We start from the raw sequence: 17774 nt of genomic DNA on the forward strand, positions 1-17774 counted from the left end.
GACATCTTGGGTCTGAAGTTGAAAAAATATATAAAATTCTATATAAGCAAAAAATGCCTTATTATTCATCCTTTTGGGCCACTCTCTCTCTCTAGAGAAGAGAGAGATAAGATTTAGTCATAAGATTTAGTTGCTACAGTTTGGATGGATCAACATCAAACTTGTAGATATAAACCCACTGATTTAGAGCAACTGAGAAACAGTTGAAAAAGGTAGAATAAGCCATTAATCCTAAAGCTTAAGACATACTGAAGAAGAGTTGTTGGCTAATGTGGGATAATCCATTGCTCTACATAATGAGAGCCAAGACCAGCATATAGACAGTAAGCTGATTCATGTGGGGATTAGGGAAGGCACGCTGGCTAAGTGGTGTCCCATTTAGCATTTGAATATGAATGGCTCCCTATTTTGTTAGATCAAAGGTGCTGTAGTGGTCAGGTAGACTGCAGACAAGGCTGCTCTAATGGGAGACAGGGTGTATGGTTAAGGCTCTCGGGTCAGGGAAGCTCAAATTAACATGGGGAGACAGAGGAACTGTCAACACTTAGGAGACTGCCTGTCTGTCCACTAGCCCCCCTCCCTACAGAACAAAAAGCTATTATTTTACACATGCTATATACTCCTTTAAAAAATATTTCTGTGCATAATGTCTGTCATTTCTTTAATGATTTCTTCTATATATTTTTTTAAAGAATGAAAATAGACAGTAGTATTCCTCCTCTGCTGTTTGTTATGGGCAAGCTTTATTCCTGATGTCAACATCTGGAGCTTATGCATTATATTTCTATTGTTTTCTACAAAATAAACACTTAAAATGAGTATTGTAAAGGAATTTGTAAAGGCTATCATCAGTTTACAATAATAAAGATTTCTGATTTACTATAATCAATTATTCCTCATTGTGGGTATATTTTATGTTTTATTGAACAGTGATGTTGTTTTGAGGTTTTATAAACAAATAGAGAATTTAGTCTTTTAAAAAATATGCTACAAATGTTAACATTTCTACAATGTGCATCACTTAATTGGCTAAGAGGGATTGAGGACCCTAAGTCTGTGATTGTTTATTTAATGCCCCCCACCTTCTCCCTCTCCCCCTGCGTCTGCACATTGTTATCTCCTACTTGACGCGTCGTCTGCGCCTGTTTGATAGGTCGTTGATAACAACCTTAGCTGAGTCTGCTCTCAGTGTATATAAACCAAGAGCTCTTTACCCATCCTCAGTCTACCAGGCTTCATCCTCAGCACAGGACCTTCTCTCTGACAGCACCATCCTCTTCCCTGGAACTATGGCTCTCTGCGCTACCGTGCTTGCCTTCATGCTTGTGGCCCAGATCAGGGCCTTTGACTTGGGCCAGTCCACCCGCTGTGTGTCCATACCTCGCCAGCTAAGTGTGTGTCATGACGTGGGTTACTCGGAGATGCGACTGCCTAACCTCCTGGGTGACAGCAGCCTGGAAACCGAGGTGGTACCACGCTCTGATGATTGGCGTTCCCTGCTGCAGACAGGGTGTCACCCTCAGGCCCAGACCTTCATCTGCTCCCTTATCGCTCCTGTCTGCCTAGACACGTAAGTACTCTATATTGCATCTCACTTTTCGATGTTATACTTATACTGTCACGGTTTTTTACTCATCTAATTTAAACCACATACATCTGTTCAACTTTATATATTTTCTCTCAGGCTTATGTAAGTAACCATGTACAATGTCACCTTCTCTAAAGGTTTATTCAGCCTTGCCGAAGTCTGTGTCTGGCTGTGAGGGACAGCTGTGCCCCTGTCTTGGCCTGCCATGGCCACTCATGGCCAGAAGAACTGAACTGTGATCGTTTTCCTGCTCAGGATGACATGTGTCTCACCCCGCTGCCCAAGCATATCAGCAGGTTCTCTAAAGGTCAGTTCCCTAGACTTCTCAACTATGCTAGGTGGAAATGCATTTTATACATAATGAGTAATTCAAAAATACTTAAACTTCTACCATGGTGGTATTAAATTAATCATGCCTGTCATTTTTAGATTTGCCCCATCCTGTGTGTCAGACCTGTCCTCAGGTAGACGAACTTCCTTCTCTGAAAACAGTGATGGATGCCCTTTGTCTCACTGATTTTGGTAAGCAACATCATAAAAAACATTACAGCAGATTTCTGATTTAAGTTTAGACGTATTTCCTTCTATTGCACCATGAGCTTTGCCTTGGTCAAATAGTCACTATAAATAAGTATAGTACATTTACAATATGCATTATTAGAAATCGTAAAGAGATTTAATAGGGAAGCTGTCCAGTTTGCCAATATAATAAGTGAAAGTTTTACCAAGTAGTACTTTTCCTTGTTGTTGGATTAACATCTTTTGTACATGTGATCTATCTTAAAAAATATTTGATGTGCATAAATGGAACTTTAGGATTACTTATGCATCTTTAAAGCTTTAGTCATGTCCACCTACAAGATGTGTTCCTAGATGGTGCCATGTTTGTTCTTTGGTACATCTAGATCAGAGAAGATGTATCCTCGTGACAAAGGTTTGCTTTTAATAACACTCTTTGTTTTTTAATTACCCGCAGCCGTTAAAGCCAAGCTGTTGCGCCGCCGTGTGGCCTCATCGGAGCCGGAGTTTGAGGTGGAGGGAAAGGTGGAGTTCATCCAGCGCGGCCCGCTGCTTCCTTACGACACCGCCAACCTTCTGCAGCAGTGGCTGATGGTGAACCTGCGCTGTGCGCATGCGCTGGTGAAGCCCGGACGCGCGCAGCTCTACCTGATCACGGGCACGACGCGCTCGGACGGCACCGTGGAGCTCGCGCACCTCTTCCCTTGGCTGAAGAAGGACCTGCACATAGCCGCAGCAACCCGCAAGTGGAAGCACCACAAGTGCTAAAGACATTATACTCCGAGTTACTGAGTTACCTTCGGGTGACGAGACACTGTGTCGTGTGAACTGTTGTTTAAAAGGGAGGATCGTTTTTGGAGCTTCACTTTTCTCCTCTCGTTGTATATTTGCGCTCCGGTTTCTGAGCACATGGAATTTAATGCACTCCCATAGTTCTTTTGTAAATATCGAGCCTTTCGGTAAAGGCGTTGTAAAAAGATAATATTTTCTATCCAAGTGTCAGTGTATTTATGTGTGTTTTATGGTGTTTGAACGCAGAATATGAATAAATACCATCTAAAGTATTTACAGTGGCCTCATTTGTTTCATTTAACTCAGGAATCAGATATCTTGCTATGCTAAGCAATGCTACAGGGAACTACTGATTGAGAGAAAGCACTGTAGCTGCAGAGCTACTGTAAGCTACACTTTTTTATACAGAATTATCGAGCTCTTTAGTAGGAACGCTTGTATACCTAGAGTGTTGTGAAAAAAAAAAAATCTAACACTCGAGGGTTTGGTTCCCACCTCGGGTCTGTGTGTGTGGAGTTTGCACCTTCTCCCCGTTTTTGGTGGGTTTACCTCAGGTGCTCCGGTTTCCTCCCACAGCCCACAAACATGCAGATTAGGTTTATTTATTCCCAAAGGTTGTTGGGTTTATTAGTTCCCAAATTGTCTGTAGTGTGTGTGTGGCCTGCGATGGATTGCACCCTGTCCAGAGTGCACAGCCTTGTACTGTAAGACTTCTGGGATAGGCTCCAGGCCCTCCGCAGACCTGTACACAGGATAAGCAGTATAGAAGATGAATGGATGACATTTGTATTTATTGAAGCTAAAAGTTTATCCCCTACCTAAATCACCAATGTGAAAATTCAATCACCCCCTTGAACTTAACAGATATTTGTTGCAATGTTTAGCATCAACGACTACAACTGAACACTTCATTAATTATGAATTATGATAATTGGAGGGATAAGTGATACAATTCCATCACTTTACTTTGCAGAATTGCTTTAGTGTGGCTATATTGCAGAGTTTATGTGTATTAACTATGTTTTTTACACCTGCTACAACATCTAAGGTCAAGTCTGTTTATAGGACCACTCTAAAAATTTATTTTCTGCCTTTTGAGTCAATCAGAAGTTGAGCTTGTAACCATCATCTTGCTTTGTAACCCAACTGTGTTTAAGCTTTAAGACACAGGCAGAAGGTCTGGTTGAGAGTAGAATTCTATTCTTAATTATGGTAAGGCCTTGAAGGCGCGACACATATCCACAACATTACACTGTCTCCATGCTTTACTGTAAGTGTAAATATGTTGTTGATTCATGCTAGATATAATGGGACCAGTGGAATTAGGTTTTTGTCTATCATAAGGCCCTCAAGCAATTTGGTATGAGATACACACCTGGAGTTAGAGACCCTTAAACTGTACAATAAAGTCTGCACACCTCTATCGCCCCAAGCACATATGTATTTTATGAACATAATAAAATTTTTCAAATAATCATCACATTATTTAAATATGTTTATTTATTTTAAAATTGTAAAATTTGATTTTATTATTTTATATTACATCATAATTGTATATTATAGATACACTATTTATAGATACAAGTTATAGATATGAAAGTTTGCATTATATTTGTTTATTTCCAGTGAAACTTAAAAACAATAAGAAATAAAATGTTTGTTAATATTTTTTTTTTTCATTATTATTATTTTTCATTTCCATTACTGTTACGAAACATAACAAAACACAAAAAATCATGGACCAGGCTAAGCTTCATCGACCACACTCTAAGGGCCATGGCTTTAGTGTTGGTATTTTTGTTAAATCTATTAAAATTCTGTTAAAAAAAAATTGCAATACAAAATAATCTTTAAATGTAATATTCTTTAGAGGAAAGTGAATTGAATTTGAAAAAAATGGTTTTGTTTGGATATTTTAATAAACAGAAAATACTTGTGTAAAGATTGTGTATACTAAAGTTTATCTGACTATTTTAGATTTTGAGTCATACATTCACACTTGATCAAGAAATTGTCTAAATGATTTATCAGAGGCAATGTTTTCTGTTTGTAAACTGTTTATGTATTGTTTAATAGTACATCTTCCTAATGCCTAAACTTGACAAAGATCATATGAGCACATATGTATGGTACAACACTCAGTGTTTTTTTTAAGACATGACTGGAAATTTTATATTTGATGTAAATTTATATCAATATTTAGCCTTTTATTATTAATTATTCAGCTTTGTCAAAACAGTAAACATAATAATAGTGATAATGCAAGATATTTGAATCTAAAGAGAGAGATTTATTGCAGACTATTAATGTTATTAAGGTTAAGGTTATCAATGCTATTAAGGTTTCTGAGGGTATATATATTAGTATAACTTCTGCAATATTTCCTATTTTTGTATTCTTTTGACAGTCTTGTTTAGATTTTTTAAACTGTACATTTTTAATCCCTGTACCTTTTAACCAATTTTTTTCCCAATACTTGGCACTCATATCATTTTATTCAGATAATTTTGTTTTATAAGTCTTTTATTGTGCACACTGGTAACGCGGCAGCATCCCTCTGGGTCTCCCAATCTGCACAAGTCTTTGTGTGTGGGTCTGTGTGTATGTGTGTGTGTGTGAGTGAGTGGATAGCAAATGTGAACAGGGTTGCTGCAATTCATTCTCCTTTGCTACCTCATTATGACTCCATAGACACAATAGAGAAAGAGCACATTAGAAACTTCCGTGCTGCGCCACAAAAAGCCGCCTCAGTGCCAGGCTTCACTGCATTGTCCGCTCTAATTCATGGAGTCTGGCCCACCATTGACAATATGAAGTGGTAGTGGGGGAAAGGCTATTGAGTGTGCTCTGTTTTTAAGGGGTCGGATTGAGAAAAGGAGAAGGAGACCTCTCACAGCTGGTCCACTGAGCACTGGATCTAAGCTCGCTCTTTATGGCTCTTCTATGAGGCCTCTCATTTTCTTTCATTTGTCTTGAAAAAAATGGCAAAGGACTTCAAATGGATTCACATGAATCAGTGTTTGAGAGCTCGGAGATCATAAAAGGAAAAACAGTTCTTGCGTTCCCATTTGGCTAAGCCATGCACTGTGGAAGTGATTGAGAGATACTTGATGTCTGGCATAGGGGGAAAAGAATGTGAGATGAGTTTTATGTGCGTCAGGTTTTATTGGATTATTTCACAGAGAAAATGCTAAAATCAAATTACTGCTATGGCACTTCTATGACAGAATGTAAGTAAGCGTTAATATCATTGTATGCATAATTAGCCGAAATATATCTTCTCATTTTGTTATGTCTATCCATAATTATTAACTATCCCATATTTTATCTTTTATCTCTACATAACACTGACATACAGTGTGCTGCCCTTTTTGAGAAGGTGTACTGCCCTTTTTTGAGAAAGACAGATGTATGTGTTTCATTGCTGCTCGTTCCCTCAGCCCATATCAGCCATACCTTAACCCTGTCTTGGTTTCCAGTCGAGCAGCTCCTGATAGTTAACCGTAAACACATTACATATTCATCACCAGACGGCAGGTCCTCCACCAGTGAGGGGGATAAAACTGCAAATTTGATTACAAGTGCCCTTTGGCTCTGTGGCTAAGGCACAAAGGGCCTGGCTGTCCAGGCTGATTACCATGCCCAGCATGAGGTGATGTTTTACCCCACAGAAATCCCCCAGCTCCCCTTGCACTGGGACATGCCTGTTTAGGGGTCTGTTTATCCCGCGCTGTTTCTGCTCGCTTTTGCCCTGCTGGAGACCCTGATCCTGTTCAAGAGCACTCCTATGTAAAGAGTGGTTTCATACTGATTGCACTTCACTGTAGTTAGTGGAGTGAAATTACAAGCTGCCATAATGTTTACCAGTTTGCAGGCTTATTTTAGAATCATTAGCTATATTCTTGATTGCAAAATTTACTCCACTGACTCTAGCTAAACTAGAAAAAACACTGGTGGATGACTTTAATTTAGACTCTTTTTAGGATAATTTAATAAATAATAATAATAATAATAATAAAAAAGATATATATCATTTACACAGTGCAGTAAATGAAACAGGCCAAGACACATAGCAAGCCTTGCATTTTTTTTTGTGAGTTACATTCTGTTTGTCAGTATCTGTCTCAAACTGAACATATTCGATTTCATGCATGGAATATTTTCTTGACTTCACTTTCTCAGTCATTCTGCTAAGTGTGATGAGCAAAAGAATGATGGAATATATATGGAAAAAGGCATCAGCTCTCATGATGATGAAATCAGTTGATAAGATTCATGCAGTGAACTGGACTGGAACTGCATTATTTGAAAGCTGTGCAACTGAACCAGAGACTCCAAGGAAAGTTTTAGATTATAGAATCTGACATTTAGACATGTGATAGCAAATAAATCTGTATTGTATACAGCTATAAAAACAGACAGGCAATAGAGTTGTTTATAATAAGAAGTAATAGTTTAGCAGATAGTTTTATAGGCTGACTCTTGATAGGCTTTTGAATAAGTGGCTCAGAAAAAGACACAACTATTTACTGCTCCAGGACTCTGTTTCGTGTGCAAGTTAAACTTTGGTCAGGAGACCATTGTCTCCAATGTCTATCATTTAATGGCCACTTTGACATAATGAATGAAGCGGTCCCACCTTCTGTCCACCAGAAAGGCTCCACTCTTATCGCCTTTCACAATCACACTGGAGAAGCTCAGCCAATCAGAACTCGGCAACACACACCCAACAGCAAAAGAGGGAAAGGAGTTATTGTTTTCTTTCTGTTTTTTAATGAAGTTTACTCTGTCTGTCTTTCAGGAAAATGTTAGTAGTTAGGATAAACTTCTCGGAGAGCTCTGGATCTGAGTCAGAACGAGGAAATTAATGAAAAGGGAGGAATCGGAGAGCAATGGCCGAATCTCCATCACGACATCTTGGATTTGGCAATTCTGGGAAGAGTTTTCTTATAGATAATCTGCTTCGGCCTGACAATAAATCAGCTCCTGCCCGGTTCATACCTGCTGCCAGCCAGGAAAGATGCCTTTCTACGCTGGTGTGTGGGACACTGGGACTGACTCCGAAAAGCTCCTGGGTGCCTACACATGGGGCTCATCCGAGTAACACTCCACAAGAGATAGCGAGAGAGACACTCAAGACACATTCAGGTAGGATGGCAGAGAGTGGTGGCATCAAAATCTTAATTTAAATGTGGGTGATTTTCAGTTTTTCAGAACAGTGCATGTGGCATGAACTACTAAAACAGGTGTCAGTAAGAAATAAATACAACCTTAATGGTTTTGCAACCCATGACATGTACTCCTGTTTTTATGTTTATGCTTAGTTTTATTAGAAAAGCAAAACAATTATAATTATTCTAATACTACTACAACTACTAATAAACAAAAAAATTATAATATATACATCATCAGTTCAATCGTATTTTGTTTAAAAAGAAACTGAGTGCAACAATATTGCTTTTGGCTTACACTGTGACTTAGGGTTATTTCACGATAACTGTTGACTTGTCCACAGTGACTTGTGACCAGTGATTTGTTTGGTTTGTTTTCATTAACACGCAACATAACGGAAACTATTTAATTTATATCAAGCAATGATGACAATCCAATCTATAAGACAAAACTGTAACCGTTTTAATAAGCTATAACTTTTTGTGTACTGCTGGGAAAAATGTAACTTTTAATCAAGCATGACTCTTTACACATTACATTTTAACTAAAATTCATAACAGACCTTTATGCTGTATGCATACATTTTTATATTTATTACAGGAAAACACCTTAAGAAAATACTTTTTTGTATTAAATCTTTCTAATATCAAACAATATTTGCTTTAATTATGCTTTGATCAATTAATTTTAATTTAACAAAAAAATCTTGTATCAAAAGAGTAAACTAGTAAATCTTTTGTTAATATTCCGAACTTGTTTTATTACTGACACAGATTAAAATCATGTAACTAAAACATGGAGAGATTCCTGTGATTGTGGAAGGAAACAATGACTCATATAAACATTGATTGGTGTTCAATTGGCTATTTTTAGGAAATTGTGTAGGGGACATTTTAGACAGAACCCTAGAACCCTCATATAAAGTTTTTAAGACTTTAATTGAGTAAAGGATTTTTTTTTTATAAAAAAAAAAAAAAACTGGTCCTCAATAAGCTAAATTAAAGCTATAACTTATATGACTTTTCATACCAAATGAAAACGTTGTATTAAGAAGTTCAAATAAGAGAAAATGCTAAATCATGATGACACAATTTGGTGTAAACCACCTCAATACACGAAGGCCCAGTATACCAAAAAAATAAAAATAATTTATATTAATCGATAAAGAGAGGGTGAAAGACAAAGAGAGAGTAAAGAGAGAGTATACGATGTAATGATTGCTCAAGGAATTAAAGCTGATTATTGGGCTATGGCATTTCTGGAAAAAAATAAGGTTTAATCATTTTGATCTTTATAATGTATGTGTGTAAGGATGCACAATATCTATTTATATTATTGTATATAACATAGTATATATTTTACCAGATATGCAAGTTTAAAAATCCTCTTCTGGTTGATTTTAATAAATAATAATAATGATTATTCTACTGTTCTCACAAGCAGTATTGAGTGGTGTGCTGCTGTCTGCTTCTCCATTCGTTCACCCATGCTATGGTGGCTCCAGCCCACTGACGTGCTCTCCTCCTCTCCTCTGCAGTGAGTATATTATCTTCCTACACGCACACACACACACACACACCTACACACATGCACACACAAAGTGAGTGTTTCTATAACTAATAGCTAATTCTTCCCTAATATGCACAGCACTGCATAGCTATAGCTTATTCATCAATCATGCCTATTTAGGGGGGAACGCTTTTATTACCATGTACCACACACACACACACACACACACATGTATGTGTATGTGTGTGTGTGTGTGTTTGTGTGAGAGAGATAGACAGAGAGCACAATAAAACCACACCCCCTGTTTTCTGCCAGAGTAGGTTGCAATTGATTTTAAGAGCACATAATGACCAGTCCTATTCTTCACTGAGCTCCAGTCAGACTGAATGCTCTGCTATGCCATGTCTCTAATGTTTGAAGTAGCTGCAGCAGGATGTTCACAGACTGATGTAAAATAGTTTTTAAAGGTTGCAGTTTAGTGTTAAATCCTTTGCTTGATGTAAAGAAAATAAAAAATGGCGATCAGTTCCAAAAGTTTCATGCTGACATACAGTATACTCAGAAAGATTACTTAAGATGCTTAAGAATGTTAATCAGAGTTTTATTTAACATTAATGATTTCAGAGGAACGTCCTATAAAGCTTTGCAAGTGATGTAGCTAAATGTCATTATCTATCTATCCAACATCTTGCATGCCCACTGTCTTTGGGGGTGGGGGGGGGGGGTATATCAGCTGAAAACTTTTTAGTGGCCTGACACTTTCCCACAGCACCCCCCAAATGCACAATGCTGCTTTGCCCCGTGACCAATTAGCTCTTTCAGTCAATCTGCACACACGCGACCCCAACGCCATTTTTCACCACAGCAATGAACTCTAAGTTGCCTTTCTGTGCTGATCCAGGAGCAGTGAACCCTTCCCAAATCTTAAGCCAAGACATTCTAAGGGACCCCACAACACTGGTGTCGGATCACTAAGAAGGGCAATTTCCAGTGACACAATGCAAACTTACATTCCTACGTAGAAAGAAGGAGGGACCACTTCTCCAGGCTTTTTGTTCTATCTGATAAAAAGCCAAGGCTTGAAAATACGCCTCCTCTTTTCACGTGCTGCTCTCTATCCATTCCAGACTCCCTCTGTGGGGAGGAATAATGCGATCAATTGGGATGACTTTTATAGACTTATTGGAGCTCATCTTCCCATAGAGTGAGTCTGTGTACCTGTAGGGAAAAGAGATAGAGTGAGGGATAACTGGTTGCTGAAGGAACAGTAGAGGAATGTCACAAAGCATTTCTTTTGTTAAATTGAGAGGGAGATTTGAGGCTACAAAAGAGAGAGAGAGAGGGGGGAAAGCAGCCCACTCGTGAGCTGACCCACTAATAGAGCGTTTAAGTGGAAACCATTGATCCTGAATAACTGACTAGGAGCGTGACTAACAGTCTTACCCTCTGCTACGAAGGTGGTCAGTGTGGCGATTTGTTGGACAGATTAAGGAGGTATTGTTGAATAGATTGGGGGAAAATGTGGTGCTTGATTTTTTTGTCAAGCTGCACCTGTGATTAAAAAAGCGTGGGATTGCTGCTTCCAGACCTCTAGACCTCTTATTTCTCCTTCCTTAACTGGTCATCTCTACATCCTCAACCCTCCCTCTCTTCATTTATCTATATATCTCTAATAATATATCTAACAATAATAATAATAATAATAATAATAATACACAAATCAGTCAAAACATGACAAAGCAAATCATTATGCCCAATATTGTGTAAGTTCCACCTGGGCAGATCGGGCACATTGGGGCATGACTCCACAACCCAACTGGGGAGGAGCTGTGGTGTCTGGAACTGGCAGATTAGTGCCCTCGCTGTGAGTTGCATGATGAGCCTCCATGGATCAGATTTATTTGTCCATAGCATCCCATGGATGATCAATTGGATTGGGATCTGGGGGAGTTTGGAGGTTTTGTCCGTAGCCTTGGGCTCTTTGCCTACTGGGCCCCAGGCGTGACTGCTGTGTTGCACTGCATGTCCTGGCCGCTACTGATTTGGTCAGAAGTTTCTGCTACATTTGCCTTTTCTCTGGGATTGGACCAGACAGGCTATCCTTGGCTTTCCATTTGCATAAATGAGCCTTGTGTGCCCATGATCCTGTCAGCAATTTGCTGGTATGTAATTGATTATCAATGTTAATATATTAATGTTGTGTGGTGTTAGTTTTATGGCTGATCAGTGCATGTAAATACATGACCAGTTACACCCAAATCTTCTTGAACCTCACATTCCTGGTTTGGTCAAGCCTTTGCTATTGTAATAACCACTCTTCTGGATTGATTGTCCATTCGATATTGGAGCATTAACCTTGTCAGACACTGATGTTGGGTGAACAGGTCTGGGTACAGTCAGTGCTTCAGTTCATCTCAAAGTTGTTTAGTGAAGTTGAGGTCAGGACTCAGGAGACTCAAGTTCTTCCACTTCAATCTTGGCAAACCATGCCATTATGGACTTTACATTTGTTCACAAGGCATTGAAGGGCCTATTGAAGGGAAGTCTCAATGCTACCGCATGCAAAGACATTCTATACAACTGTATGCTTCCAACTTTGTGGCAACAGTTTGGGAAAGAACCACCAATGATGAATAACAATTATGTTTAATTAAACAGTGAATATTATATTCTGTCTCATTTCTTCGACTGGGTTAATGTTAATGTTTGCTATTCACGAGTAACAAAAAAGATGCAGCCCTTTTATTGAAATTTACTGAATGGACTGTTCTGGACTGTACACACACACAGACAAACACGCACACACATATGCACACACATGCACGCACGCACACACACACACACACACACACACACACACACACACACACATATATGTATATATATGAAACACTTTATGACATTAACTTCCCATCCCTCCTTAGAAGGAACAAGCCCTGCAGTATGGAGTTCAGGCCCATGCCCTAAACAACACAGAGGAATCCTGAGAAGAGCTGTGTTCTCTGAGCAGCAGAGGAGAGAACTTGAGAAAACGTTCCGCAGACAGAAATATATCAGCAAGACAGATCGCAACCGACTTGCCACAGAACTCTGTCTCAAGGAAACACAGGTAAAACACATAGCATTCTGTCTACACAGATAAATGTCTACACATTTGTTCGTGTGTGTGTGCGCGTGTGTGCGCGTGTGCGTATGATGTCTTACTTTAAATCAGTACAGATCCTCTATCCTTTTTTTACTGAATTGTTCTGGGATGCATTATTGAAAATTTTCACATAAACATATATACATATACAATAAATCCATATACAATAAATTCATACACACTAAATACATATACATTAAATTCATATACAGTTTCAGTTGTTGAAAGTATTTCATGTTTATCTCAAGATTTAATTCCAGAGTTGCATACTGAAATGTATAATTTGTTATTTAATTGTAGTAATTGGAGTTATATTTGGTTCACTGCAGCGTTTCTCTGTTCACACAAGTGGCTTCATTAATTATTCTCTAATGATTTCTTCACGGTTCAATGTAAAAGGTCAATGCAAGTGCAGTCATTAGGACTTATATAAGCTGAATGTCTGAAAGCTTTAAAAGTTGTTTAAGAGTAAAATGACAGAAATCCTTGAAACTCACAGGTCTTTGATATCTAATTTAAACTGTTTAATGTGCTACGGGATCAGTGTAGGTTGTTATACTGATTGAAACTGAAATTTTACACAGAGCAGAATATTTTCCATGTTTAAATAACTGTACCCAGTAAATTCAGACCCTGACTACATTATATGTAATAAAGTGTGTATGTACTGTTTTTCAAGAATATAAATCTAATGAATTATCTTTGCTGTTTGTCCTGTTTTAGGTAAAGATCTGGTTTCAGAACCGCAGAATGAAGTGGAGAAACTCGAAAGAGAGAGAAAGCCTGAGCTCACGGCCCCCTATGGAGGAGCTTCTGTTCAGGAGTATTCCAGAAAAAAAGAAGGAGAAACATGGCATATGCAAACATTTTCCAGAGGAGTTCGCCACACATCCGAAACACCTGCTAACAAACACTTGAAAGCTCTCACACACCTGGCTGCTAGCAGATTTCAGAAATAAGAGATGTACACTTTAATCAAACATTTTAAACATTTAGGATTTGTTAAAGTAGAGCCTCGTTATTACAGAAAAGGAACAAGAATTTAATAAGGATAAACTAAAACCTTCTACCAGAGACACATCTTTCTTTTAATATAAGTACTAATTAAATTTCATAACCGAATGGGACAAAAAGCAAATCAAACCTACAGATATAAGATTCAGCACTGCAATAATGTGCAACAAGTAGCTAGTGATCGAGGTATTGATAACTTCCACTAAAATAACTGCTTATAAAACACTCCTGTAACTTTTCAATGTCCCCAATTATTCATCTAGAAGAGCAATAACACATAGTCTTAGCCCCAGGGTGAAATATTAAGCAACTAGATAGAGATTGAAACTATTCAGGTACAAGTGTGGACTATATGCATGAACCCAAAAAAATGCTCAAAATATAGGGTGTTCAAAAATGTTTGACTATCAGAATATATGCAAGCCTATACAGCATGGACAGAAAATTATCAGACCCCTTCATGTTTTCCATATTTTGTTATGATTCACACTCATTTTAAAATGGATTTTTTTCCCCCTTATCATTTTCTCATAATTTTCTCATCATCATTCTACACACAGTAGACAAATACTAAATGGCAAAGTAAAAACAGGTATGTGGAATGTTTTGTTAATTTCTAAAAATAGTTTTCAAATATAAAAAAAAATTATAAAATATCCAATTCACATAAGTATTTAGACCCTTTGTTATGGCACTTGCAATTGAGCTCTGGTGCAATCTGACTCGTTCACTAAAAGGCACATGACAGCTGGCTGGGAGATTGCCAAGAAACAGACTTGGACACCATTCACTGGAAAGGGGAAAATGGAGGTGGAATAATAAAGAGTCATCCTGAGTGAGTGGGGCTCAGGATCTCAGGCTGGGACAAAAGTTTACATTTCTACCACACATCAACCCAAACCCTCAGAAAACCACCGGAAAACACAGGAGTGGCTTCAGAACAACTCTGTAAATGTCCTGGAGTGACCCAGCCAGAGCCCGAACCTGAACCCAATAGAGTTCTCTTCTCTGGCTGTTCTCATTCTAACTGTTTGAGTTTAAAGCATTCTGAAAAAAAAAGAAAGATAAAGAAAGGTGTGCCAAACTTGTAGCTTTGTTCCAAAGCAGACTTGAGGCTGTCATTGCTCCCGGAGCTCCTTTAACCACGTACTAGGTTAGGGGTGTGAAAACTTATATAAATATGATATTTCAGTCTATTTTTTCTATAAAAGAACAAAGTACATTAACCACCTGTTTTTATTTCCTTTCATTGTCATTTTTATTGTCACTATGAAGTGTTGTGTGTTGAGCAATGACAAATGTATTGGAATCCATTTTAAGAGGAGTGGAAAATATTAAAGGGGTGTGAAAACTTTCTGTCAACACTGTACATCTTCCTTCCATCATTTCTTAGGAAATTACTTAATACTTGACTAATACTCAAGAAAAGAAAAGTGTATTATACATGCATTACTAAAATGTGTAAATATGTTTTTCTAAAGTTTTTCCTCTGACAGCCAAAGCTGGCCTAGGGATTTTTTTTTTTTTTTTTTTTTAATATTGACTGTTGTATATACCTGTAAGTGTTTTGAATATTATTTGTAAACTAATTCAATGTTTTTACATTGTTTTTTTTAACCAACCAGTAAAAAAAAAATCTTTTGGAACAATTTGTGAAAAGTAAATTTGCTCACAGTGCTTCACTAAAAACAACCAAGAAAATTCAAGGCAGCATTTTGAACTAAACTTTCCCTTGAAACAAACATTTTTTTTAAATGTACATAATGATTAATAAAATGACCAAATAGAAATGATACTTTCTTTTCATAAACCCCTGTATAATATATAAAATAATTAAAAGTAGCAAAATTTGCATAATATCTATAACTTTGTGAGTCAACATAAAACGCAGCATGCAATGAGTTCCTTTGAACCTCACACTGCACACTAGAACTCTACATGCTCAAAATGGGTTTATTAGCATTCAAACATGGGTTGTTTTTACTCTTACTTTTGTGTTGTTTATCCTATTAATAGGAAGTTAGGATTAATTATTACATTTGATTAACTGTTACATTTATGTATGACATTTTAGGAATTTAAAAACATTTAAACCTAATGAATTTTTTTGAGGATTTTTCTTTTCAATTTAGTCATAATAAACCCAATAATAGTTACTAGAAGGGTTATATGAGATAATGTAGTAAATGCTAAACAGTCAAAATCATTTGCAACAAAATTAACTGCAACATTCCATCTACAATTTTTTTTTTTTAATAAATTAATTAACACAGTTTATTTAGGATTGCATTTAGGATGACAGTCAAATATTGTTCAATTTTACTTACATATTAAAAATAACCCAGTTAATACAATTACAGTACTTAACCCATGTAACACTATGCTTAAAATATAGAGCAGGGAAATACAGTCAATTGTAATTTACAGCAAGAATTGCAGAGAATGGGTTTAATAACGTTTTAACTTATCAGCCTTCTGTCCATCTTTCTCTGCTCATTTTTACATCTGCTATATGTATGTTTCCTAGGAGCTGTGGGACAACACAATGAGTTAGACACACACATTTCTTCAGTTTATAAAAGTAATAAAAGAAACTTAAGTATTATTCATCACAGTGGTCAAATAGACATTTCTCCTGACATTTTCTCCTAAACAAAATTATGATATTCTTATGGAATTTCACTTACTGATTAAAATAATGACATCCAATTTGTTGAAAGTAAAGAAAAGTGAAACTTGTTTTGTACTTGTAGTAATTATTCATCAATGCTTTTTTGTTTATGGATGACGTCATAGACCAGTGGTTCTCAACCTTAATCCCAGAGAACCACTTCTCTGCATGTTTTAAGTTGTTCTCATTTCTAAGTATTTTAATTGCTCTGCCTGCTTTTCCACACCCACTTCCAATATGAAAAAAGGGCCTTAATTGGTTGGACATTGATTAGCTCTGAGCACTTACTGTAAGTGGAATTAAGCGACAAAAAGTGTGTTTTAAACAAATTTAACTGTATAACACAATATAGTAACTAAAGCTTTTTAAACCTGTCTGGCCCTACGTGAAAAAGTAATTGCCCCTAAACTTAATAACTGGTTGTGCCATCAATTTTGACCCACTCATCTTTGAATGTTTTTTTAGTCAGCCACATTAGATAGTCTGAACCGCCTGTTTAAAGTAATCTCAAATGAATTTAAGTCCAGACTTTGACTAGACCTGTACAAACCCTTTAATTTGTTTTTGAGCCATTCAGAGGTGGATTTGCTGGTGTGTTTTTGTATCATTGTCCTGCTGCATAACCCAAGTGTGCTTGAGCTTAAGGTCATGAACTAATGGCCGGACATTGTCCTTCAGGATTTTCTGGTATGGTTCATCAATTATGGCAAGTCGTCCCGGTCCTGAGACTGCAAAGCTAAAGACCACCACACTACCACCACCATGTGACTGTTGGTTAACCTTGTTTTATGATCTGATTGCTATCACTTAAGTGTGACAAAATATACAATCTTGTTTTTTCAGGACATTGTAATTTTTGAATATGTTTTAAAATATATATTATAAAATATATATTGTTATAAAATATATTTTAATAATAAATATAAAATAATACACTATGGTCAAAGATGAATTAATAATGAATAAACAAGAGAACATCTTTAGAATACAAAGGTAAACCTTATTACAACCAAAACCAAACACAACTATAAACCCAAATAGCTTACTGAAACAGATATCCAAGAGCATCAGAAAACAATCGAGAAAGGAGGTAGGAGAAAAGAACGACCAGGATACTACAACCAGACAGCAGCAATGTCCAAAAGAAGACGAGAGTGCAGAAGATCTTGCAGGCCTCCTTTAATAAGCTCCACCCAAGGTCTATTGCCCTCTAATGGCTCTAGGTGGCAGGCATTCACGCTTTCTAGAAGACAAAAACCAAATACCTTAAACCAAGAACAACACGACAGCCCATTGGACCATCATAGCACACATTTCTTTCTTTTTTTTTTTTTAAATAACTTACCATTTTTTTTTCTTTCCAG

The 17774-nt window shown here is 37.2% G+C and overlaps 2 protein-coding genes across 2 annotated transcripts; both read left to right on the forward strand.

Annotated features, from left to right (window-relative positions):
- Positions 1-1289: 1289 nt before the first annotated feature.
- szl (sizzled) lies at positions 1290-3140 on the forward strand. Its single transcript, XM_053485185.1, has 4 exons — positions 1290-1570; positions 1726-1895; positions 2018-2110; positions 2565-3140. The coding sequence occupies exons 1-4, from the start codon at positions 1290-1292 to the stop codon at positions 2873-2875; spliced, it is 855 nt and encodes a 284-aa protein (XP_053341160.1). The 3' UTR covers positions 2876-3140.
- Positions 3141-7791: 4651 nt separating this feature from the next.
- On the forward strand, positions 7792-15245 carry LOC128540691 (homeobox protein DBX2-like). Its single transcript, XM_053510734.1, is given in 5 exon segments — positions 7792-8047; positions 9515-9607; positions 12505-12689; positions 13449-13559; positions 13562-15245. Coding segments are annotated over 5 exon segments (768 nt in total). The 3' UTR covers positions 13685-15245.
- The last annotated feature ends 2529 nt before the right edge of the window (positions 15246-17774 follow it).

This window comes from Clarias gariepinus, chromosome 2 (genome assembly GCF_024256425.1).
Source record: "Clarias gariepinus isolate MV-2021 ecotype Netherlands chromosome 2, CGAR_prim_01v2, whole genome shotgun sequence".
Lineage (NCBI taxonomy): Eukaryota > Metazoa > Chordata > Actinopteri > Siluriformes > Clariidae > Clarias > Clarias gariepinus.